Source organism: Carya illinoinensis, chromosome 6 (assembly GCF_018687715.1).
Source record: "Carya illinoinensis cultivar Pawnee chromosome 6, C.illinoinensisPawnee_v1, whole genome shotgun sequence".
NCBI classification, from domain to species: Eukaryota; Viridiplantae; Streptophyta; class Magnoliopsida; order Fagales; family Juglandaceae; genus Carya; species Carya illinoinensis.
The window spans coordinates 1,773,265-1,797,898 of NC_056757.1; the positions used below are offsets into that span (position 1 = coordinate 1,773,265).

Sequence of the window (24,634 nt, forward strand, 5' to 3'; positions counted from 1 at the left end):
AATGGACCTTCTATTCCAACAAAAGTGGTTGATGGAGTAAAGGTCAAAAAGGAAGAAGAAGAGTTTGATCGTGAAGACGTTAGACTTTATACTTTAAATTTAACTGCTATGAATTTATTATATAATGCTCTTAATGGAAATGAGTTTAATAGAATAATGAATTGCGCTACGGCAAAGGAAATTTGGGATAACTTGGAAGTAACTTATGAAGGAACTTCGCAAGTAAAGGAATCAAAAATTTATATTCTTACTCATGAATATAAAATGTTTAAAATGAATGATAATGAATCTATTTCTAGTATGGACACTCATTTTACTAACATCATAAACAGCTTGACAGCTCTTGGCAAAGTTTATTCCAAGGTGGAGATAGTAAGAAAAATTCTCAACTCTTTACCAAAACGTTGGAAATCAAAAGTTACAGCGATTCTTGAAGCTAGAGACCTCAAGAAGCTCGAAGTCAATGAACTCATCGGGTCACTTATCACCCATGAGTACACATTGAAAAGAGGAGAAGAAGAAGGAAAGCCAAAGAAGAGCTTAGCACTTAAAGCTGTTCCTCATGAAAGTGAAAGTGATGAAGATGAGGAAAATGACGATAAAGATGAAGAAGTTGCGATGATAACAAGAAGAATTCAGAGGTTCTTGAAGAAAAATAGAACTCCTCCGAGGAAATCTTTCAAAAAGTTTTCCAAGAAAGATTCAGGTAAAAACGACACTTTAATTTGTTATAAATGCAATAAACCTGGTCATATCAAGCCAGATTGTCCTATGCTAAAGAAAGATCGAAACAAGGGCAAGAAAGCAATAAAAGCTACATGGGATGATGATTCAAGTAGCTTAGATAGTGAAGCAAGCAATGAAGAATCAGCAAATTTTTGTCTTATGGCTAAAGATGACATTGACGTAACAAATCTTGATAATATTGAAAATCCTTCATATGAAGAATTGCAAAATGTTTTAGAAGAGATTTATGAGGAATTTGAAAAATTGGGTATCAAGTATACTGCTTTGAAAAAGAAAAATTCTTTTTTAACAAACGAAATTGAAATTTTAAGAAAAGAAAGTATCATTTTGAAATATGAAAATCTTGAATTGAATAAGAAGAAAACCGATTTAGAAAATATTGTTGAAAACTTTACGAATGGAAAAAGAAATTTTGAAAAACTTCTTGGTAGTCAAAGATGTGTTTTTGACAAGGCAGGTTTGGGATATATGGCAAAACAAAAATACAAACCTTATAAAAATTTCTTTGATAATCATTCTACCTCAAAGACTAATATTCAAAATTCTTTTCATAAAAATAATTTTGTCAAAAAAGGATATTATTATAATCATTCAAGTTTTTCATATATGTCACATGCTATTTATAATTTTTGTAATAGAAATGGTCATAATTATCATACTTGTCCTATTAGAAGAAATCATACAATGACTATTAAGGCCATATGGGTACCTAAAAATCTTGTTTCTTCTAATACTAATAAATAAAGGACCCAAAGAACTTGGGTACCAAGAAAAATCATTTTAATTGTTTTTATAGGTATGCATGAAGTCATCCACAAGCAAAAATAAGTGGTTTTTAGATAGTGGATGTTCAAGACACATGACGGGAGACAAGACTAAGTTCTTTGATCTTAGATCTAAAGAAGAAGGACACGTGACATTTGGAGACAACTCGAAAGGGAAGATGGTGGGAATAGAAGGTATAAATAACACAGAAAGTCTCAATCTCAAAAAAGAGAAAGCAATAGAGGAAGTTCAACATGGAGCCATCAGGAAAGATCATCAAAATTTAATACAAGATGCAACCAAACAGTGGAAATTTGTGAAAGATCATCCAGTGGAACAAATTTTGGGAGAACCTTCACAAGGTGTAAGTACTCGATCATCTCTTAGAAATATTTGCAATCATATTGCTTTTCTATCTCAAATTGAACCCAAAAATATTGATGACGCATTTCTTGATGAATCTTGGATTCTAGCTATGCAAGAAGAGTTGAATCAATTTGAAAGAAATGATGTTTGGACACTTGTTCCTAGACCCAAAAATCATACTATTATTGGAACAAAATGGGTTTTTAGAAATAAGAAAGATGAGTCCGGAGTCATTACTAGAAATAAGGCTCGACTTGTAGCCCAAGGTTTTAATCAAGAAGAAGGAATCGATTATGATGAGACATATGCACCTGTCGCAAGATTAGAAGCTATTCGAATGCTACTTGCATATGCTTGTTATAAAGATTTCAAACTTTTTCAAATGGATGTTAAAAGTGCTTTCTTAAATGGTTTTATAAATGAAGAGGTATATGTTGAGCAACCTCCAGGTTTTGAAAATCATATTTCCCCAAATCATGTTTTCAAACTCACAAAAGCACTATATGGACTTAGACAAGCTCCTAGAGCTTGGTACGAAAGACTTAGTGGTTTCTTGATTGAAAAATGTTTTTCAAGAGGAAAAATCGACACAACTCTTTTCATTAAATATGAAAATGATGATATTCTTTTGATTCAAATTTATGTTGATGATATAATATTCGGTGCTACTAATGAAAATATGTGTCAAGTTTTTGCTAAGACTATGCAGGAAGAATTTGAGATGAGCATGATGGGAGAACTTACATTCTTTCTCGGATTGCAAATTAAGCAAGCAAAAAGTGGGACATTCATCAATCAATCAAAATATATTAAGGAATTACTGAAGAAGTTTGGGATGGAAAATGCTAAGGAAATTGGAACACCAATGAGCCCATCAACTAAACTTGATAAAGATGAATCCGGTAAGCCAGTTGACTCGAAAATATATCGAGGTATGATTGGTAGCTTATTATATTTAACAGCCAGTAGACCAGATATTATATTTAGTATGTGCTTATGTGCACGTTTTCAATCATCTCCAAAAGAATCACATTTAATTGCAGTTAAGCGCATTCTTAGATATCTTAGTGGTACAATTAACCTAAGGTTATGGTACCCTAAGCACACATCTTTCGATCTAATCAGCTACACAGATGCAGATTATGCTGGCTGTAAAACAGATCGAAAAAGCACTAGTGGAGCATGCCATTTCTTAGGTTATGCATTAGTTTCCTGCTTTAGTAAAAAATAAAATTCTGTTGCACTATCTACTGCTGAGGCAGAATATGTTGCTGCGAGTAGTTGTTGTGCTCAAGTTCTCTACATGAAGCAACAACTTGAAGATTTTAAACTCAAGTATAATCACATTCCAATCAAATGTGATAATACAAGTGCTATAAATCTTTCAAAGAACTCAATACAACATTCTAGAACTAAGCATATTGAAATAAGGTATCATTTTCTTCGAGATCATGTGCAAAAAGGCGATATAATATTAGAGTTCACAAACACACACGATCAGTTAGCAGATATTTTCACAAAACCTTTACCAGAAGATAGATTATGTATGATCAGAAGAGAAATAGGTATGATGCATGTTATGAATATCTCTTAAAAGATAGACCAGAGTCAATAAAAATAGAGATAGATTTTTTAAATACTTTTACATAAACTTGAGATTCTTAGCCTCATGTTTGAGACGCTCATTCTCTTCATACAATATCATGTCATTCTTATTCATGGGAACCGGCAAGCGGAATGAAGAATCTAATAAAGATTTTAACTGTTTATTCTTCTGCCGAATGATTCCTTCCCTTGTATGAGACTCTTGAACAATTCGTTGAAGTACAACAATTTGTTTTTTGAGCCTTTCAATTTCATGATTTTTGGCTTGTAGCCGCTGAGAAAAAGCAACAATAGAGGAAGAGTAGCGAGTCCCAAGACTCACCAAGTCATAAATAGCATCAGAATTTGACTTATTAGTCAGATTATTATTTTCTTGCTGCAACATGGCACCAATGGCAGCTGCAGAAAGGACAGGAGGTTGAGATGCAGAATGCCTCATGAATGGATCTAGAGAAATGTTAGAAGAATGAGCCATTGAGAAAAAAAAAATAGAAGGCTTAAAACGAGAATGCTGAAGGAATGCAGATGAGTTATAGAGATGAGATGAAAACTTGATGCGGATTGGATGAACTTCAGGACTGATTTTATAGAGATAGCATAAAGAATAAGACAAACTATTTTCTCTTCAAATCTTATTTAGTCAAAAGAAATACAAGATATGCTGGACACACATTGTCAAAAGTTTTCTTACTAACCCAGCGAGATTAACAGTAGATTGTCCCTATTTTTCTAGTAAACGGTGAACCTCTGCTGTTATCTGCCGATGTTGACCTTGTATCTGAACCCTTTCTCGTTCCAGCTCCTCTATTCGTGGTTACAGATCATGAGCATACCAATCTGTAAATTTTTTCAACTCTTGGTTTTCTTGCTTTAGCCTTTAATTTTCACTATCCTTATTAGCAAGCTTCTGTCGTAACTCAGATATTTGCATGTTAAGATGATCAATCTCACTCACCCTCGCCATTAACCTTCGAGACAAGATCGTAACAGAGGCAGCATATTGACTACTGAGCATTCTTGATTCTGCAATAATCTCAGAATCAGCCTTACTAGAAAAATGATTCACTGCTCCTATCATGGTATTGACGGCCTCAGGAGAGAAGATTGATGATTGATGCGTCAAGGGTTCCTGATTCAAGTCTGGAACATTAGTGGAAGAGAATTGCTCAGCCATTCTATCGTTGTGAAAAAACAGAACTCAGGTCAAGAAGCGATTTTTTTTTTGGATCCGATAGATGAAAATGATCATTTTTTTATAGAAACTCGGAGCCTTCAATCCCGTTTGTCAACAACATCAGGCGATTGTTTAAATCTTCAGCCGTATTAAATTCATAGAGTTAGGCCTCGAGGCTTTGTAGCACTTGTCGGGTCACGGACGGCTCCATTTTTCAACTATCTACAGTGACTATTAAACGCATCGTTTTCTTTAGTCCATTTATTTGCTGCCGATCCTTTTTAATGATGCCAAAAGGGGGAGAAGTTTTAGACTAGAACATTAACATTGTTTAAATTGCTAAACTTGTTATATATGCTTGGAATTATATTTATATTTTTGCTTGAAAAACTAACGCATATTTTCAGGGGGAGCTTAAGTATTAATACAGGTTTCAAGTTCTATCAAATATTTGTCATCATCAAAAAGGGAGAGATTGTTGAACTCAAGGTTTAAAGTTTCATGTGATTATAAATCTACACATGGATTTTGATGATAACAAATGAATTCAAAGAATAAAGAAGTCTCAAGCTCAAGTTGTCTACACAATGGAGTCAAGCACATCAAGGAAACAAGCATGAGCAAGAAGGGAACAAGTTCACATTAAAATTATAGAGTAATGTTGTAAATCTCTTCAAAATTCGAAATTAGGATTAATGCTCAAAATTAATATTTTATCATAAAGCATTAAAATACATTTTCCACATGTGCATGAATATATTTGAAAAATTAAATTTGAAAATTTTGAAAGATGATTGATTGTCATCTTTTGCATGTGCATGCCTTGATTAAAGGGTTGAACTTTGAAAATATTAAAGATGATTGATTGTCATCTTTCACATGTGCATGTTTTATTTGAATATTTTCAAAAGTGATTGATACTTTTTTAGACTTATACAAAAAGTAAAAGATTAGGTTTGAATTTTTTTAAAATGAAAGTGTGCTCATTTTTTCATATGCCAAAAGTAAAAGATTAGGTTTGATTTTTTTGAAAAAGTGAATGATGTTGTCTTTGATAATTGAAAAAGAAGAATCTTTTATTTGAATTTTTTGAAAAAGTGAATGATGTTGTCTTTGACATGTAAATCTTTTTAAATTTGAATATGAAGTCTCATATGCCTATAAATAGATCATTTGAGAGCTTCACATTTACAACACCAAGAGCATACAACATTCATTCAAAGCTTTCATTCTCTCTTCTCTAAGCATTGAGCCTTAATCCTTGTTCGTTTTGAGAGATATAGTTTGCGCTGTATTGTTCTTATTTCACTAATTCAGGAGTATTTTCTGATAACCTACCCACTATCAGCTCTTGTATCAGAAAAAGGGTGTGTATAACCCTTGTGTGTGTAGAAAGTATTCTACACGGGGAATAGTTGAATCACCACGTGTAAGGTGATTGCAAGTGTAGAGGGTGTTCTACACGGATCCTTTGTAGCGGTATTGTTCAAAGGTGTAATAGGTTTCTATCTCCACCTGAAGGAGGTTGAATAGTGAATTTGGGAATCCTCAAGAGGTAGCTTGAGGCGAGGACGTAGGCAGTGGGGCCGAACCTCGTTAACATACTGAGTTTGCTTCTTTCTTACCCTTACTCTTTATATTTATTGTTATTTCATATTTTGTTTATATTTTATATTATATATTTGATTTATAATTGTTATTTTTTTTTTATACAACTCAATTCACCCCCCTCTTGTGTTAGTCATCTGGGCAACATAGGAGATGAGATGTATGAGTTATGTTGAGTCCACTACCATTTCCAATAGCAACTTGATCATTTCCTTTGTAAGGCTGCTGCATGGTGAGATTCTCCAATGAAGCTGAGATATGACTATTAGCTCCACTATCAACCAACCATTCTTCCTCCTCTTGAATTGCATTGGTTTGGGCAACCATTGCAGCTAATTCCTTCGATGGATGTCTGCCTTGAAAGGCATAATCCATTCAATGAAAACAATCTAAAGCTTGGTGACCATTCCTGCCACAGATTTGACAAGGGGATCGATTAGATGATTTCTGGTTTGTATAAGTGGGAGTGCTTTTACCTTGATTTGAATGACCCCCAGTATGATAATTCCTTTTGAATGCCTTTTGTGCACTAGAGTTCCTAAAGGAAGTGCCTTGATTTCCATCAGATTTCTTCTTCTGAGTTGAGGGCCTTTGAGTATAAAAGGCAACAAAGTTGCTGTTGTCTGAGTCTGCAGCTTGGTGTTCCAAGAGTTGTTCATAACTGAGCAATTCTGATTGAAATTCCTCAGTAGATAAAGATCTATCTCGTGTGGCCAATGAGATAGTATTGATAAGAGGAGTATATTGTGGGTTAAGGCCTCCCACAACATAGGAGATGAGATGTATGAGTTATGTTGAGTCCACTACCATTTCCAATAGCAACTTGATCATTTCCTTTGTAAGGTTGCTGCATGGTGAGATTCTCCAATGAAGCTGAGATATGACTATTAGCTCCACTATCAACCAACCATTCTTCCTCCTCTTGAATTGCATTGGTTTGGGCAACCATTGCAGCTAATTCCTTCGATGGATGTCTGCCTTGAAAGGCATAATCCATTCAATGAAAACAATCTAAAGCTTGGTGACCATTCCTGCCACAAATTTGACAAGGGGATCGATTAGATGATTTCTGGTTTGTATAAGTGGGAGTGCTTTTACCTAGATTTGAATGACCCCCAGTATGATAATTCCTTTTGAATGCCTTTTGTGCACTAGAGTTCCTAAAGGAGGTGCCTTGATTTCCATCAGATTTCTTCTTCTGAGTTGAGGGCCTTTGAGTATAAAAGGCAACAAAGTTGCTGTTGTCTGAGTCTGCAGCTTGGTGTTCCAAGAGTTGTTCATAACTGAGCAATTTTGATTGAAATTTCTCAGTAGATAAAGATCTATCTCGTGTGGCCAATGAGATAGTATTGATAAGAGGAGTATATTGTGGGTTAAGGCCTCCCACAACATAGGTGATGAGATGTATGAGTTATGTTGAGTCCACTACCATTTCCAATAGCAACTTGATCATTTCCTTTGTAAGGCTGCTACATGGTGAGATTCTCCAATGAAGCTGAGATATGACTATTAGCTCCACTATCAACCAACCATTCTTCCTCCTCTTGAATTGCATTAGTTTGGGCAACCATTGCAGCTAATTCCTTCGATGGATGTCTGCCTTGAAAGGCATAATCCATTCAATGAAAACAATCTAAAGCTTGGTGACCATTCCTGCCACAGATTTGACAAGGGGATAGATTAGATGATTTCTGGTTTGTATAAGTGGGAGTGCTTTTACCTTGATTTGAATGACCCCCAGTATGATAATTCCTTTTGAATGCCTTTTGTGCACTAGAGTTCCTAAAGGAAGTGCCTTGATTTCCATCAGATTTCTTCTTCTGAATTGAGGGCCTTTGAGTATAAAAGGCAACAAAGTTGCTGTTGTCTGAGTCTGCAGCTTGGTGTTCCAAGAGTTGTTCATAACTGAGCAATTCTGATTGAAATTCCTTAATAGATAAAGATCTATCTCGTGTGGCAAATGAGATAGTAGTGATAAGAGGAGTATATTGTTGGTTAAGACCTCTCACAATATAGGAGATGAGATCATCATCTCCTACTGGCTTTCCAACTAGAGCCAGTTGATCAGCAAGTGTCTTAGCTGCATGAAGAAAATCAGAGCAGCTTTTGTTACCTTGCCTTAGGTTTTGCAGCTGGCGACGTAGATTATTAATCCGAGACCTTGAGGGTGAGGCAAACCTGTTGGCCAGTGCAGTCCACAACTGATTTGAGGTGTTGAGACCATAGATAGTAGGTATCACTTTCTCAGAAAGTGTGGAGATAATCCAGCTCAGTATATATTGATCCTTTCACTCCCAGGTTATGTATGCAGGGTTAACAATTGGATCCTTTTTATCTGAGGTTGATGGTATGTATTTTTTGGGACAAGGTTCTGAGCCATCTATAATGCTCAAGAAACCATTGGTGCACAAGATGGGAAGCAACTGACAGACCCATATCAGATAGTTATTGTCATCAAGTTTGGTGGAAACAAGATGAGCAATATTTGGAACTGAAAAGGAGTTTTTGGAAGCAATTGATGATTCGGCCATAGATGGGTGGTGTGAACCTAGGGGCTCTGATGCCATGTAAAAATACTATAAAACAGATTTGATGAATGGTCAGAATAATTACTTTGATTGTATTGTTCTCTATATAAAGAAGTTTACAGAAAATGTTTATTACAAGAGTTATCTATTTACACGATAAGCTATATAAGTAAGATAAATACAACCTACAATCTGTTAAGATAAAGATAACAAATCAAAACAAAAACTGAAGATAAGCTTCTAATCATAATCTGATTCTGGAGTTATCTTAACAGAGATTTGATGTGAATAGCTAAAGGCAAATTCATCTTATATTATTTTTTTGTTATATAATAAAAAAATAGTTATTCCAATATAGAGATTTTTGTAAATGGAATAGTCAAAATCTAAATTCATCTTATATTCATTAAATTATTTTTTACATATGCATAATCCATTAACAATGCTCTTAGCCGGTTGAGTACACATATTTCCAATACAAATTGATCACTATTGATTATGACGCTAATGTCCTTATAATAGTTATAAAACTTAGAAAAATCCTTAGAACTGGTCGTGCTTATGTTACCCAAATAGCAACCCACCAATAATGTAATGGCACCTAGACTTTCTATCACAACAATCTTGTGGATTCACTGCGTCAGATTGGAATGCTATTTGCCCTTTTGCACCCCCTGTTTCTCAGTCCTCTTGCGATCTGCCCTTTCCCTTCCGCACCAAAGCCACCACTAGGTTCCAAGAGCTAGCCCTTGCGTACAAGGTCCTCTCCAACCCCAAAGAGTGTGCCTGGTATGATTCCCACCGCTCCCAGATTCTCTTCTCCAATCCCAGTTTGACCACCAATGCAACTGTCCCCAACCTCTTCTCCTTCTTCTCCAGCACTGCCTTTTCCAACTACTCCAACTCCAATTGTGGGTTCTACAAGGTCTACTTGGATCTTTTTGGTGAAGTCTATGCCAACGAGATCGATTTCGCTAGAAAAATGGGTTTGGGGTTGGACTTGGTCCACGAAGCTCCTGTCATGGGGGATCTAGAGAATCTGTAGGTGTATGTGACTACGTTCTACAACTATTGGCGGCAGTGTGTTTTTTTGTGAAAAAAATTAAATGATTTTTCGCATAAATAAGAATGGTCCCTTTATTTCTCATCACTCTCCTCCTTTGAACAGAAAAAATGTTTCGTTTAGACTCGGTTTCTGTGGTCTTATTTAGATCTTTATCTCTTTGGCTATTAGGATCACTTCAGTTGTAGTCTCGTTTGTTCTCCTCTTCTTTTATTATCGTTCTTCTCCCTTTTCAATTACAAAACAAATAAATTGAGTAAAATTTCTGAACTTGAAACATTTTTGCCTAGTCCCTCTTGTCTCTTTTTCTCTCTCAAAGTTCCTCAATCACCGGAATCCACCCTTTATCATCATGTTTTTCATGTGGTCATCGCATGCATGGAACTCAGCTCATGAGAACGTTCCAGCTTGTAGACCAGTCGTAATCGTAGTCTCGTAGGTTAGGTCAAACTATTACGTGCACGTAAAGATTCGGTCAAAAAGATTCATATCTTAAAAGAAACAATTACTGATCGTGCTGTCACCATGTAACATGGAATCTCACTTTTTGGTCAAGTTTGCAAAAATTTTACTCGGTTGATCTGTATATTCTTTCTTGAAGGTTTAGTAAATTAGCATATAATTTACAGTAACTTGTCCAAACGAGGCCTAGTAAATTAGCAAATTGCATTTTTCAATCATTTGATTTTCCCTATGTTACATTAATAATTAACACGTTTCTCTGGCTTTGGAGTTGGGAGTAATTAATTAGTTTTTATGGGTTTTTACGAACGACTTTATATGCTAAAGAAAGACTTAGAGTAAAGGGCCAGATGGACTCATGCCAATGCTTCACTCAATATTTTATATATATATATATATATATATATTTGTCAGAAGATAAAGACATATGACCATTAATAATATTCACCACTTGCTAGCTTCTGCATCTTCAATATTAACGCAGCTCACTCCTAATTAGATACATGCAGCATCGATCTACGGCACTTTCTGTCACTTATTGCTTTAATCTAAATTATCTTCTTGTTTCCTCGCTCCAACTTTAAGTGCAGGTTCATTTTCTACTCTAAATTAATTATGCATGTCTCGCTATTACCATCGAGTTTTGATATGGATTCAATTTTCCCTACTTTTGTGATATGTGATTAATATGGGGGAGATGTATTGGAGGAATAAGTTGATACTATTGAAAGTGGTGAACTTGAAATTTAAAATACAAGACTAGAACAACAAGCAGAGCAATTTTTATTTTTATTTTTTTTAAGAATTGCCTATGGAAAATTAATTAAGAAGATCTACTAGAGGACGTCAGCCTTCTACAGAAAATTAGTTAAGAAGATCTACTATGAGAAATTAGCACTCTTAAATATATTTTGCTTTTAAATGGGAGAGAACCAGTGTGTGTTTGATGGTTTTATAGATGCAGGTATAGTTGGTGACATTGATTCCAAAAAGTCTACTTTAGGGTACTTGATTACTTTTTTAGGAGGAGTTATGTCATGACAATCCTGACTGTAGAAATGTGTTGTTTTGTCAACCGCAGAGGATGAGTATATTGCAATTAGTGAACCTAGTAAGGAATTGCTATGGATGAAGAAGTGCTTAGAAGAACTTGGTCAGAAATTAAATAAACTAGAGAATTATATTCTTTACTTGTGACAGTTAGAATGCCATCCATCTCAGTAAAAATTCAACATTTCATTTAAAACCCTATAGCTAGCATATTAATGTGAGGTATCACTATATTCGTGATGCATTGGAGATAAAATTATTACAGATTGAAAAAATCCATAGTAATAAAAGTGGGTCAAATATGATGATAAAAACATTGCGTATGCAAAAACTCAAAATATGTAGAGGAAAAGCAAGTATGGTAGAACCCCTCACATAGTTTAGAAACATTAAGAGAAAAAGGAAAAGGAGGTAATAAACATGCTTTTCTTGTGGTCATCGCATGCATGGAACTCAGCTCGTGAGAACGTTCCAGCTTGTAGATCAGTCGTAATCGGAGTCTCGTAGGTCAAACTATTACGTGCACGTTAAGATTCGGTCAAAAAGATTCATATCTTAAAAGAAACAATGACTGATCGTGCTGTCACCATGTAACATGGAATCTCACTTTTTGGTCAAGTTTGCAAATATTTTACTCGGTTGATCTGTATATTCTTTCTTGACGGTTTAGTAAATTAGCATATAATTTACAGTAACTTGTCCAAACGAGGCCTAGTAAATTAGCAAATTGCATTTTTCAATCATTTGATTTTTCCTATGTTACATTAATAATTAACAAGTTTATCTGGCTTCGGAGTTGGGAGTAATTAATTAGTTTTTATGGGTTTTTACGAACGACTTTATATGCTAAAGAAAGACTTGAGTAAAGGGCCCGATGGACTCATGCCAATGCTTCACTCAATATTATATATATATATATATATATATTTGTCAGAAGATAAAGACATATGACCATTAATAATATTCACCACTTGTTAGCTTCTGCATCTTCAATATCTTTGGACAAGATATCTTTTGTCAAATCATCTGCTTGAATTTTTTGTTTGTTACTTTGCTACTTTTGTGTTTTATTCCACCTGCATGTCTTTCCTTTTCCCTGTTTTGGTGTTTTTTAACTCCACTCCCTATTTCCATGTTGGAAATACTTGTTTCGTATATTTTAAATATTTTAAACAGTACTACTACAAGTTTTACACTTCATACTCTAAATTATTAATACTAATACATTATATATATATATATATATTTATATCAAAACATCAATGTCATTAATTAAACATAAAAGCATTACAAATTTGTTTTTATCAAGCCAAATAGCTTGGAAACACATTTCAGTATCTACGACATTCAAGCATGTCTAGCTATTTATTATTTTATTTTTTGATACTTTTTATTTTTTATAATTGAATGAATATTATGAACAGTAAGAATGTCTATTTATAAGAAAAATTAAGCCAAGTGAAATAATGAAATAAAACAAATAAAGAGTTTCTTATCAAAGTAGTATTCTAACAAAATATTAAAAAAACAATTAATGGGTAAGATTCTTGTGCAGGCCGAGAGGATAATATTCTAATTTTATTTATATATCTTCATTTGTTGGGTGAGAATGTCATAATAAAGATATTACTAGGTGTCAAATCAGCAATTCTCCAATCCTAAAACCAAGTATTAATCGCAACCCTCATTTGTATTTTTGAATAAATAAAAAAATAAGCATTATTATAAAAAAAAATATAGATATTATGGCAATAAATTGGATTTTACATCATAATTTGATCCATTACAGGAGTTATTTGAAAATGTTATATCTATATAAATTGTTGTATCATATAAATATTTTATTTAATGTGCTATACATATCTGATTGAAAATCCATACCACAAATACAAGTACTCAACACACTACAACAAATTCTCATGATTTTTTCTGCATCTAGATTCCAGATATATATATATATATATATCTACTTATTTTAAAATAACAAATGTGTAGATGAGTCTTGCATGTTCGAAGATTATAAATATCAATTTTCGGCTATAAAGGATATATAAGCCCCCGTCGCCTCGCGCCCCCGTCTCTACCTCACCAATTTCTACGAACCTCCTCTCTCTCTTCTAAGAAGTAGAAAAATGTTCCTTCTAGCTTGAACTGGCCCCCCACGGAGTTCTCCATCATGTACTGTACATCATGATTATCTAATTACTCTTAGCGTACTCTCCTTGTCCGGTGGGTTTCTTTTGTCGATCTCGTTTTATTATTACGGTTTCATGATCGATTTGTTTTGCCAAAGTAGCATTATTCTTAATTTTTTTTCTTTGTTTTCCTTGTGTTTCAACTCAAGTTTATGACTCTTTAATATTATATGGACTCTAATATTTCTTCATGTTTTAAATGTTTTCAACATATATTCATTTTATAAATCTTAATTCTTCTGTGTATATATATAGCTAATCCTGAACTACTATATTGAAATGTACGGTATCAAAATATTATGTTCCAATTTAATTAAACCAGAATGATCACCAAAACAGAATTTAAAATATTGTTGTTTGGTAGTCCACTGCCCGGGCCATCACTACCACTAACTTTGTTCCTATCATCCTTCGACCGTTTATTGATTACTTCTTGTAAATTAAGGTGCACAAGAAATTTTGCGACCATGGTGCCTTAAAACTATCAATTCTTATAGGGCGAAACTTGGGGAGGATATTGTGCGATGAAATGCAAATATTCTAATTTCAACTTGTACCTCTCTGCAGGTTTTGGTATTGCGAGTTTTCGTGGTGCATGAAAAAGTAATTCCTTGGGTTGATCAACTTTTCAGGGCTCAATTCTTCATTGGGAAAGCCGTGTGTTATTATAACCAAGAAGAGGAATTTAAGTGGTAATGAGATGCTTCAGTTTTCGCAAGTACGTACTGTCAATGATTTTAGAAGCAAATAAATTAAAATCTGGCAGTGTTACTTGAAATAATTTTCCAGGTAGAGTGTTGGTTTTTGTATAGTTCTACAGTGATTATTATTATTATTTTTTATTATAGGAAACATGATGAAATTTCATTAATAAAAGAAAGTTACAGACAGTTATCAAACCAAACGGCTTGAGAAATAAAGTCTGGACAACAATCACACTACATGGAGATACTCTCAACATTCCAAGCAAATCGACCAAGAATGTGAGCAACCCTTCTCAACATTCCAAGCAAATCGGGCAAGAATGTAAACAGCCCAATTGCCTTCTCTATATACATGTTGAAATTTGCATTCTACAAACAGTCCTTGTAGCTTTCTAATTTCACTTAATAATGGAACCAACAATGCATTAGATTCAAGTTCATTTTTGAGCACTTGTACAGCCATCAAACAGTCTGATTCCACCATCAATCTTTGGATACCCATACTCACACACAGCTGTAAAGCTTGAAATATAGCCACCAGTTCAATGGCTTCAACATTGTTCACTTCAAACTCAACTTTGCTAACTGCCAACAGAACATTACCAGTCCCATCTCTGAGCACCAAACCCACACATGCTTTATGAACCTCATCAAAAACAGCACCATCCACATTTAGTTTCAACCAACCAGTTGTTGGGGGCTTCCAGTCATAATAAACTCGAGCCTGTGGCTTAAGCAATTGTCTCAGATCAGTAAATGTCCTTATAATAGAAAGAGCATAGTCAATGATCTGTTGAACTGCAATAGTCTTCTGCTCATGAACCATTTGGTTTCTTCTCCACTAAAAACCCCAAGCAATAGCAAATAAAGAGGCTAGTTCTCCCTCCTGTCCCTTGTCTAACACTACCAATGCTATCTGCATTTCAGACAAATTTTTTCCTATATGTTTTATCATAGGGATGTAAGAAAACCAGATGGAATGTATATCTTGACTGTAAAATAAAGTATGAGTTGTGTCTTCAATTTGTTGCTTGCAAAAACAGTAGGGCCCCTCGATATTAACATGTTTCTTATGTAGATTTGGTTGAGATGGTACCCTCCTTGCATGCCCTCCAAGTAAAGACCTTTATTTTATTAGAGACTTTCATTTTTCATAATGTCTTCCGTAAAGATTGTTGTTGCCTTTCATTTGAACATTCCCTTGATCTGCACCATTGTAGCTTCTCCTTAAAGAATCTGTAACTGCTTGTTGCTAGAAAATCCCCAAGTGTGAAATGTCACTTGAAGTTGCAGCCACCCACTCATCCACCGAAAGTCCCTGGCAGCAAATATTGACCAAAATGGCTACACTGATTGAAGGCTTCCTCTTGGTCAAGAAGTGTGGGAGATTTGTCCCCTATGGCTTCTCCTATAAGAGGAGATCATTTGCTAAAGATGAAAATCATCCTCACTGCGGTGAGAGATCAAGGCAGGGTTGTGGGTGAAATATAGGTTAGGGCCATTTCGAGAGATAGAGAGTTGTTTATGAGTGTTTGTAATTTTATACAAACATATTGAAAATACTGAGTTTCCACTTCAGTGGAGGTAGGCAAGTTGCCAAATCACTTAAATATTGTCTCTCTATCGTCTTGTGTGATTTTTGGACAGGCCAGTGGCGCAACAATTGGTATCAGAGCTTTGGTTCGCGCTGTCCAAAAAAATCAAGTTGATCGAAATCAACTTTTTACCACACAATGATGTTCCTCATATCAAGATGAATCCGTTGCCGCAAACGACATCAAAAAAGGATACCGGAGGAGCCCGTACGCACCCCTAGAAGTCAGAGAGTGCACAGACGCGCCTAAATCGCATCAAAAGAAAAAGATGAGTGGGAAACACGCGCCCCCACTCACGGCTGGAGGAAGAAGACGCATGGGAGACACTCTCCCATACGCCCCCACGCTCTGGCACGCTCTCCCACGTGCCACTGTAGCAGAACACTAATATGAACTGTCCAAAAGTAGCTGATCGATTTTGGGCTAGATCTAAGTCATTCGGAATCCGATTTCAACAATCAAATAGTGTTTTCTAACAATTTGGATCATTCCGGACTCATCCGTATGGTTAGAATCTTGAGATTCACCATTGATACTTTAGATCTGAACTGTTCATGAGTTACAGATCATTTTGGGCTTGATCTATTCCATTTGGAGTCCAATTGCGATGATCAAATTGTGCTAACCAACTATTTGGATCATTCCAGACTTATCCGTACGGTGAGAATATTCAGATTCACCATTGGTACTTTCGATCTGAACCGTCGATAGTTGCAGATCATTTTAGGCTATATTTACGCCAGTTGGAGTTCAATTACGATGATCAAATAGTGCTAACAAACTATTTGGATCATTCCAGACTCATTTGTATGGTGGAAATTTGAGATTCACCATCTGTACTTTCGATCTGAACCATCGATAGTTACAGATCATTTTGGGCTAGATATACGCTAGTTGGAATTCAATTGCGATGATCAAATAGTACTGAAAAACTATTTGGATCATTCCAGACTCATCTATACGGTGAGAATCTTGAGATTCGCCATCAGTACTTTCGATATGAACCGTCGATAGTTGTAGATCATTTTGGGCTAGATTTACGCTAGTTGGAGTTCAATTGCGATGATCAAATAGTGTTGACAAACTATTTGGATCATTTCGGGCTCATCTATACGGTGTGGATGGTGAGATTCACCATCGGTACCTTTGATATGAACTGTTCAGAGTTGCAGGTCATTTTGGACTTGATCTACGCCAGTTAGAGTTCAATTACGATGATCAAATAGTGCTGACAAACCATTTGGATCATTCCAAACTCATCTGTACGGTGGGAATGTTGAGATTTGCCATCGGTACTAATGATCTGGACCGTTCATACTTGAGATCAATTGTGGGCTTGATCGCAGCCAGTTGGAATCGTGATGGACTCATTTGTTTAGGGATTGATCGCAACCAATTGGAGTCGTGATGGACTCATTTATTTTGGGTTTGATCTCAGCCAGTTGGAGACGTGCCAGACTCATTGGTTTTGGGCTTGATGTCAGCTAGTTGGAGTCCAATGTTGCCAGACTCAGTTCGTTTGGGCTTGATTTAAGCCAATTGGGATGGTGAAGTTTGAGGAGCAAACTTCAAATCATTGGACGATTCTGATTAACTTATTATATGCAGGTTTTTGCAGTCATACAACTCATGGAGCATAATGTTATTAAGAGGAGAACCGCAACGGATCTCATTGTGGCTTTCTTTGAAAAGCCAGTTGCAAATAAAAAAGTGCAGATGAAGAAACAGTTCAACTTCAAAAAAGGTAGAAGAGTAATTCTGCAAAAAAAAATGAAGTTGAAGTTTCTTAATGTAAGAGATCTTATCCTAGATGAAGAGGTGTGCAGAAAAGATTCTGGCAAGATCTCAAGTTGTTGGTCCTGAATATTGATAGTAAGGGCAGATACAAGTCAAGATCTGGAAAACAGATGACTCGCTAGAAATTGTGGCAAGACAGGCCACAAGAGACTGCTAAAATCAAGAGAAAACTAAGAATGATGCTGTGAATATGGTGACTGAAGAAATACATGGCGTTGCATTTCTTGCAGTGCATAATGCTGTTAAAAACAGTTTGAAAACAGTAGTCATTCAGTAGTGTTTTCTCAAAAAGGCGTGGAAGGTCACGAATGATTTATTGGTCCTGGCTCGTGGCAATGGTCATGTGAATTAGATGAGGAAGTTAAAAGAACTCAGTTTTACTTTTCCTCGTCTAAACTTGAAGAAATCTCCCTAGACTACAACATGAAACAAATGTGTAAGAGATGGGAACAAAATGTCAGATGTTCTAGGGATATCTACACCTAAAGTTGGTGATCACATAACTGCCAAGAAGATCAGACCTCCATGGTGGTTACTACCTTAAACTATATCCTGCTGAATGAAGGTAGTGAACTACGGTATGAACAAAATCTTGCAAGAATGAAGATTATGCAAGTCGAAGTTAGCAGAGACTGTACACAAGATGGGCACATCGACTGAAGATAGGATATGTTAGCAGCATGATGTGGAGTCAGTCCCCCGGGTCAGAGATGGAGAACTCAACAACAGGTTCTCTGATATGTGTCAAGGTCCGTGCAAGACCATTGATTCCTAGTGCAGTGGGAGATGTGTTGCCCTATATAGATGTGTTGATTAAGGGCACTGTACATGATGAACTAAAGTTATGCATCACTTTAGTTAGTCTTCTAACTTGAAGACATGAACTGTAAAATTGTAAAGATGATAAGGGATCATGCTGGAGATAGAGGTTAGCATGTTGAGAACCAGTCTCCAAGTTGGAGATTGGTGTGATTGTAGGATTATAGAGCCTGGTTTTGAAAGCTGTAAAAGCACCAGACAGATTATTCCCTCGACTGTGGCTTGAGTGAAGCTCATTTCGCTCAAGGTGTGTATGAGTGCGGACTCATGGACTCAAGCGAAAGAAGAATCCTAGAAAGTTGAGATTGTGCAGTAAAGCACTTGTAAATCTCCTATGAAGAAAATCCCTTGCAAGCTCCATGGATGTAGAAGATGCTGATGCATTTGAATATGCATTTGGAGAGGCATCTGGACATCCATTTGAAGACGTACCTGCAAATGTATTTGATAGCGGAAATCTCTCATGGCTAACAAGCATTCCAATGAAGGAGTGCAATCATTTGAATGATGCAACCGTTTGTAACATCCTAGTATGGCACACTTGGGTGGAGGGGGTGATTGTTGGAAACCTCCCAAGTGTGAAATGTCACTTGAAGTTGCAGTCACCCACTCATCCACCGAAAGTCCCTGGCAGCAAATATTGACCAAAATGGCTGCACTGATTGAAGGCTTCCTCTTGGTCAAGAAGTATGAGAGTTTTGTCCCCCATGGCTTCTCCTATAAGAGGAGATCATTTGCTGAAGATGAAAATCATCCTCACTGTGGTGAGAGATCAAGGCAAGGCTGTGAGCGAAATATAGATTCTGGAGAAACCCAGAACATAGGGTCATTTTGAGAGATAGAGAATTGTTTATGAGTGTTTGTAATTTTGTACAAACATATTGACAATATTGAGTTTCTGCTTCAGTGGAGGTAGACAAGTTGCCGAACCACTTAAATATTGTCTCTCTATCGTTTTGTGTGATTTTTGGACAGGCCAGAGGCTCAACACTTGTCACACTAAACTTTCCACTTCTTTCTTGTGACCAAATCATCTTATCTGGATAGATCACTACTTTTAAAATATCTACAACCAAGCTTGGATTGAAGAGAGCTCGAAGCTGTTCCACTTGCCAACCTCTAGTAACTGGATCAATTAATATGTCGATAGAGACTCCGCTAAATTCATCGGAAATTAATATGTCTACTGTGATTAATTTGATTATTAATGTTAAATCAAAAGAAAATTTGATTATTAATGTGATCATTATCATGTAAAAATATTTCTCTAGATTCTTTACAATATCTGAAGGCATCATTAATACGGCATTTTAAATATTAGCATATTCTATGGATTAAATTAATATAGATCAATCCATCTTTGAATATTTAGATTTTTTTAAGAACTTGTAATTGAAACATCCGTTAATTTATAAGAATGCTTAGTTCCATCTATTAAGAAAACGTTCTATGTGGAGTGTAAAATTTATACAATGCCTTAAAAATGTTATTTTATCTTCCTATTTTTTGTATGTGACATCAAATGATTGATAAATAACAAAAGATCATAGTAAATAATTTTCTACTCATGATTTAATAACACATCAAGGATGAGTCCGTAATGATAATAGTTAAAATAATAATGAATATATAGTAGTTGTCATGTTGACTATATGTGTGTGTGCATGCATGTGCATGTATATATATATATATATATATAATTGCTACCTCTCTGTTAATGTTTTGAGTTTTGCTACATACAAGCACAGTCGCGTATTAATCTGTGTACTAACACTGATTTATTCATACTTAAAATTTAAATTAACATTGTTTTCAATAAAATCTACTTTTTGACCAATCACATCACATTGGTGCACAATTGTGCACAATTGTGCTTGCAACTATACTTTTCCTAATGTTTTTGGGTCTGTAAATATATATATATAAATATATATATATTTATATATAAATACACACACACATATCATGTTGTGCTGATCAGGGACAAGGATATTGAGAGGCAAGGTCCCAAGAATGATGGTACTGGTTCAGAAAAAAAGACGGGGAAGTGGGATGTGGCGTTTTTGGTGGTGTGCGTAGTTGCAGTAGCAGCGGACCCTTTGTTCTTTTATCTTCCTTTCATCGACGAGTCTACCAAATGCATTGAGTTAGATACCACTTTGGAAATCACTGCTATTTGTGTGCGATCGTTCCTTGATTTGATTGCTATTTGGTATCTGATTGCAAGAAAAAAAATATATGGCCCGCCTGACATGAAGTGTTCAGACTACGTAATTAACATTCTCAGCATTCTTCCAGTTCCCCAGGTATTATGACAAACTTAAAAATGGATCGGAACAAAAAGTTATTCCATGGATCGATCTCCTCCATTAATTATATTTATGAACATGAACAGGTGCTAGTGCCAATTATATTTTCAGAAATGAGAGATTCGGAATTCCGGGACGGAAGGAAATTCCTAAATGCAGTTGTTCTGTTGCAATATGTGCCAAGGATTTTCCGTATCTACAGATTGTGGAAAATAGTCAACAAGAATATCAAGCCAGGGCCTAAAGTGAATGCAGAAAGGAACAAGAATATGAAAGGTTTTATGGTGATGAGAGCTGGATTCAATCTCTTTCTGTATCTCGTTGCCAGTCATGTATGTTACATGATCATATTTCATCATTTATTAACATATTTTATAATTAATTACACTACTAAGCAGTACTATTATTTATAAAGAGATGGATGAAATATTTAACTTTCATCATCATCATCAGGTACTGGGTGCCTTTTGGTACTTCTTCTCCATCGAACGAGAGACCACGTGCTGGCACATGGCCTGTAAGCCTGATGCCGGATGTAGCAAGACTTCTTTTAACTGTGGTCATGGTTCTAGCAATAACAAAATAGTTTTAAATAATTTTTGCTCTATAGAAAATCCAAATACCACTCTCTTTGATTTTGGAATATTCCAAGAAGCCCGTCAATCTCGCATTCTGGAGTCCATGGATTTTCTACGAAAGACCATTTTCTGTTTTTGGTGGGGCCTTCGAAATTTGAGGTTCGTGCATGTTACACTTTTTATTTATTTATTTTTTCTTGAGATACATAATCATACATGCATTTTGTTCCTTTAAATTACTTTCCACATCCATTTTACAATGTAATCAAACATAAAATATTGAAAGTACCACTTTGAGACATAACTAAATCTTACTACCAAAAATACTAAGATGTGCATGATGATCATCACCTCTTAATATCCAACCATCCATTAAAATTATGCCATATACATGATACCTTTTTTTTTTTCTTTACTTATTTCAATGAATAAAATCGAATGAAAGCGATATTTGATTAAAAGTTATAGTTTAAATGCATGTCCGACGTGCATGTCAAGTAGTAATTCAGCTACCACAATATTACTTTCAACAAATTAAAGATAATAACTTGAAGGTAAAAAGACGTTATAAATTGTTATTTATTTTGAGCATATATATATTAATGTTTTTTGATCATTTTCTGGCAGTTCATTTGGTCAAAACCTTGAAACAAGTTCTTATTATTGGGAAAACTGCTTCACAGTTTTAATATCGATTTTTGGCTTGCTTCTGTTTTTATACTTCATCGGAAATTTGCAGGTTGGTACTGTTGATCATTATCTTCAGTTTCTTATTATTTCCATAATTATGTGTATATATGAATAGAGTAATAATGCTATACACTACACTGTCATCATACTTTTATCCTATTAAGTAAGATGTAACACTTTTATTACCATCGGATGATAAAGAAGCATGCAATAAATAATCAATCAAAGGTAATAAATGTATCACTTCTTACTTATGGGATGAAAGTGGGATGATAGTATAATCTATAAAATTTTCTATATGAATACTTTTGAACTTTAATTATTTTTATCTATTCAATTCTTGACAGCTCAAGCATTTTTGAAAAAGTGGTGATATTTTATAAACATATATGTTTAGAGGTCCTTAATTTGAATTCTCACTTATTTAATTGAATATTCTATTTTAGGTCTTCTACTTATAATTAAAAGAGTCTGCTCACATATAAAGGTATAAATTGAATGATTAAATTCCCATGTATCTTTGGACGAGTGGTTTGATAAAGTACGTGTTAGGCCAGGATGGTTTATCTATATTGATAAGTATTTTTGTTATATAATTTATATATTTGTATATAATTAGATTGGGAGATTCTTAATTTCCAATCCAATTTGGAGGAAAATCTTGTACTAATATTAAGAACAACGTCTTTCTCCGAACTAAATTGGATGAAATTTTCTCCAACCATTCAAAAGTATCATGTCATAGTCAATTTGAATTTCAAAAATTTATTAAGCACTAAAATCTATATCTTTGGCTATTATTAACTAAGAAAATTTCTACTTATCATCTGTGTTTGTGTGTATATTTAATTAAGTGCTGAGTGTATCAGCTCAAACTTTTTTAAAGAAAGTGGTGGTTTAACATATATGTTTAGAGGTCTTTATAAATTTGAATTATCATCCTCATTTAATCGAGTATTTTATGCTAGGTGATCTACTTATAAAAAGAGTTACATGGCTCGCATGTCATGAAATTTATTTAAATGAATAAATTCCCATATATCTTTGGGATAAATGGTTTGACAAAAGCACGTGTTAAGTGAGGAGGATGGTTGATCTATGATATATTATTATATAATTTAATTTGCATGTTTGTATATAGTTAGGTTGGGGGATTATTCATTCCAATCCAATTTGGAGGAAAATCTTGTACTAATCTTAAGAACAGAATTTTCCTCCAACCTATATTGGAAGAAGTTTTCTCCAACCCATGTTTTAAAAATATCATGTCAGTCTTGTAAATTTGAATTTTAACCATTTTAGCAAGCAATAAAATCTCTATCTTTGGTTATTTTTAATTAAAAATGGCTAGTCATTAAAAGAATATAATGGATTTGTTGGAATTACCACATGTAATTTATGAGGAAACTGATCGACTTAATTGTGATGTGATAGGTGTACATGCAGTGGGAGGCACAAAAAGAAATGGAGGAGCTATCTGTGCATAAGACATCAAAAGAAGTGGAGGAGATATCTAAGCATAAGCATGATGCGATATCTAAGCAAACATCTAAAGAGCGTAATGAGATATCTAAAGAGCATGATGAGATATCTAACCTGTTGGAGGTGATATCTAAAGAGCATAATGAGATATCTAAGCTGTTGAAGATAAGGCCGTTGCCGCCGGTAGCCCCCTAAGTAATTTAGATTACAGTATCACTTAATAATTAATCTAGTATTATGAGATACTCTTGCTATTTAACGAAAGACAATATATAATTTGTTTAAGCATATTACGTTGAGGATTAAATACTGCACTCATTTTTCAAGTCGTTAATTAAATTGCTAGTCGCTTGATTTGAATATTGGATGGTTATAAGAGTAGGAAACCAAATAAAATGAATACTTGTCTAATAATAAATCAAAGCGCTAATATTGATGCACATTGTCAATTTGAGAAAGGAAAAAGTAGATTCCCACTCCCAAATTATTGGATGTTATATTTTATATTTTGCTCATTATCCAATTATAATTGCTCATATAGATGGAACATAGTGTATATATATATATACATGGTATATTCTTGTAGTAGCTCGATTTGATGATTGGATCTGACAAGGATTCGTGGCATAATTTTTTAGTAGAATTTCAATGAGGAAATTGGCCCGGTGCAAAATATTAAATAGAAAGCACCTAATCAATAAACAAAGTGTTGACTTGGTTCATTGGAATGGTTTGTGAATTGTAGTGAGATTTTTGAATTGAGATGAGATGAGATGATTTTTGAAAATTTTGTGTTTGGATTAGAAAGTGAGGTAAGATGTTTTTAACTTTTTAGGTATTTGATATTTGTTTTATTCATAAGTATATTTATAAATAGTAATAATAGTAATTTATAAATAGTAATAATAGTAATTTATAAATATAATTTTTTCTAATATATTTCATAATGATATTATAAGATGACAATAATTTTATTAAAATATTTTAATTTAATAAAATTGAAAATTTGTTTACGCCAAATGTGCTTAAAATGTTTATTAAAATATATTAAAATGTTTACATCCGAAATTATTTTATATATTAAAATGTATTAATTT

General features: G+C 34.5%; 1 protein-coding gene across 2 annotated transcripts; it reads left to right on the plus strand.

Annotated features, from left to right (window-relative positions):
* The first annotated feature begins 20,788 nt into the window (after positions 1-20,788).
* LOC122314407 (cyclic nucleotide-gated ion channel 1-like) lies at positions 20,789-23,900 on the plus strand. 2 transcript variants are annotated; one of them, XM_043129996.1, is made up of 3 exons: positions 20,789-21,119; positions 21,241-21,524; positions 23,490-23,900. In XM_043129996.1, the coding sequence occupies exons 1-3, from the start codon at positions 20,790-20,792 to the stop codon at positions 23,662-23,664; spliced, it is 789 nt and encodes a 262-aa protein (XP_042985930.1). In that variant the 5' UTR covers position 20,789; the 3' UTR covers positions 23,665-23,900. The 2 variants fall into 2 exon arrangements, with proteins under 2 accessions (XP_042985930.1, XP_042985931.1); XM_043129997.1 differs by lacking the exon at positions 20,789-21,119 and adding an exon at positions 21,993-22,104 and having other exon boundaries at positions 21,434-21,524.
* The last annotated feature ends 734 nt before the right edge of the window (positions 23,901-24,634 follow it).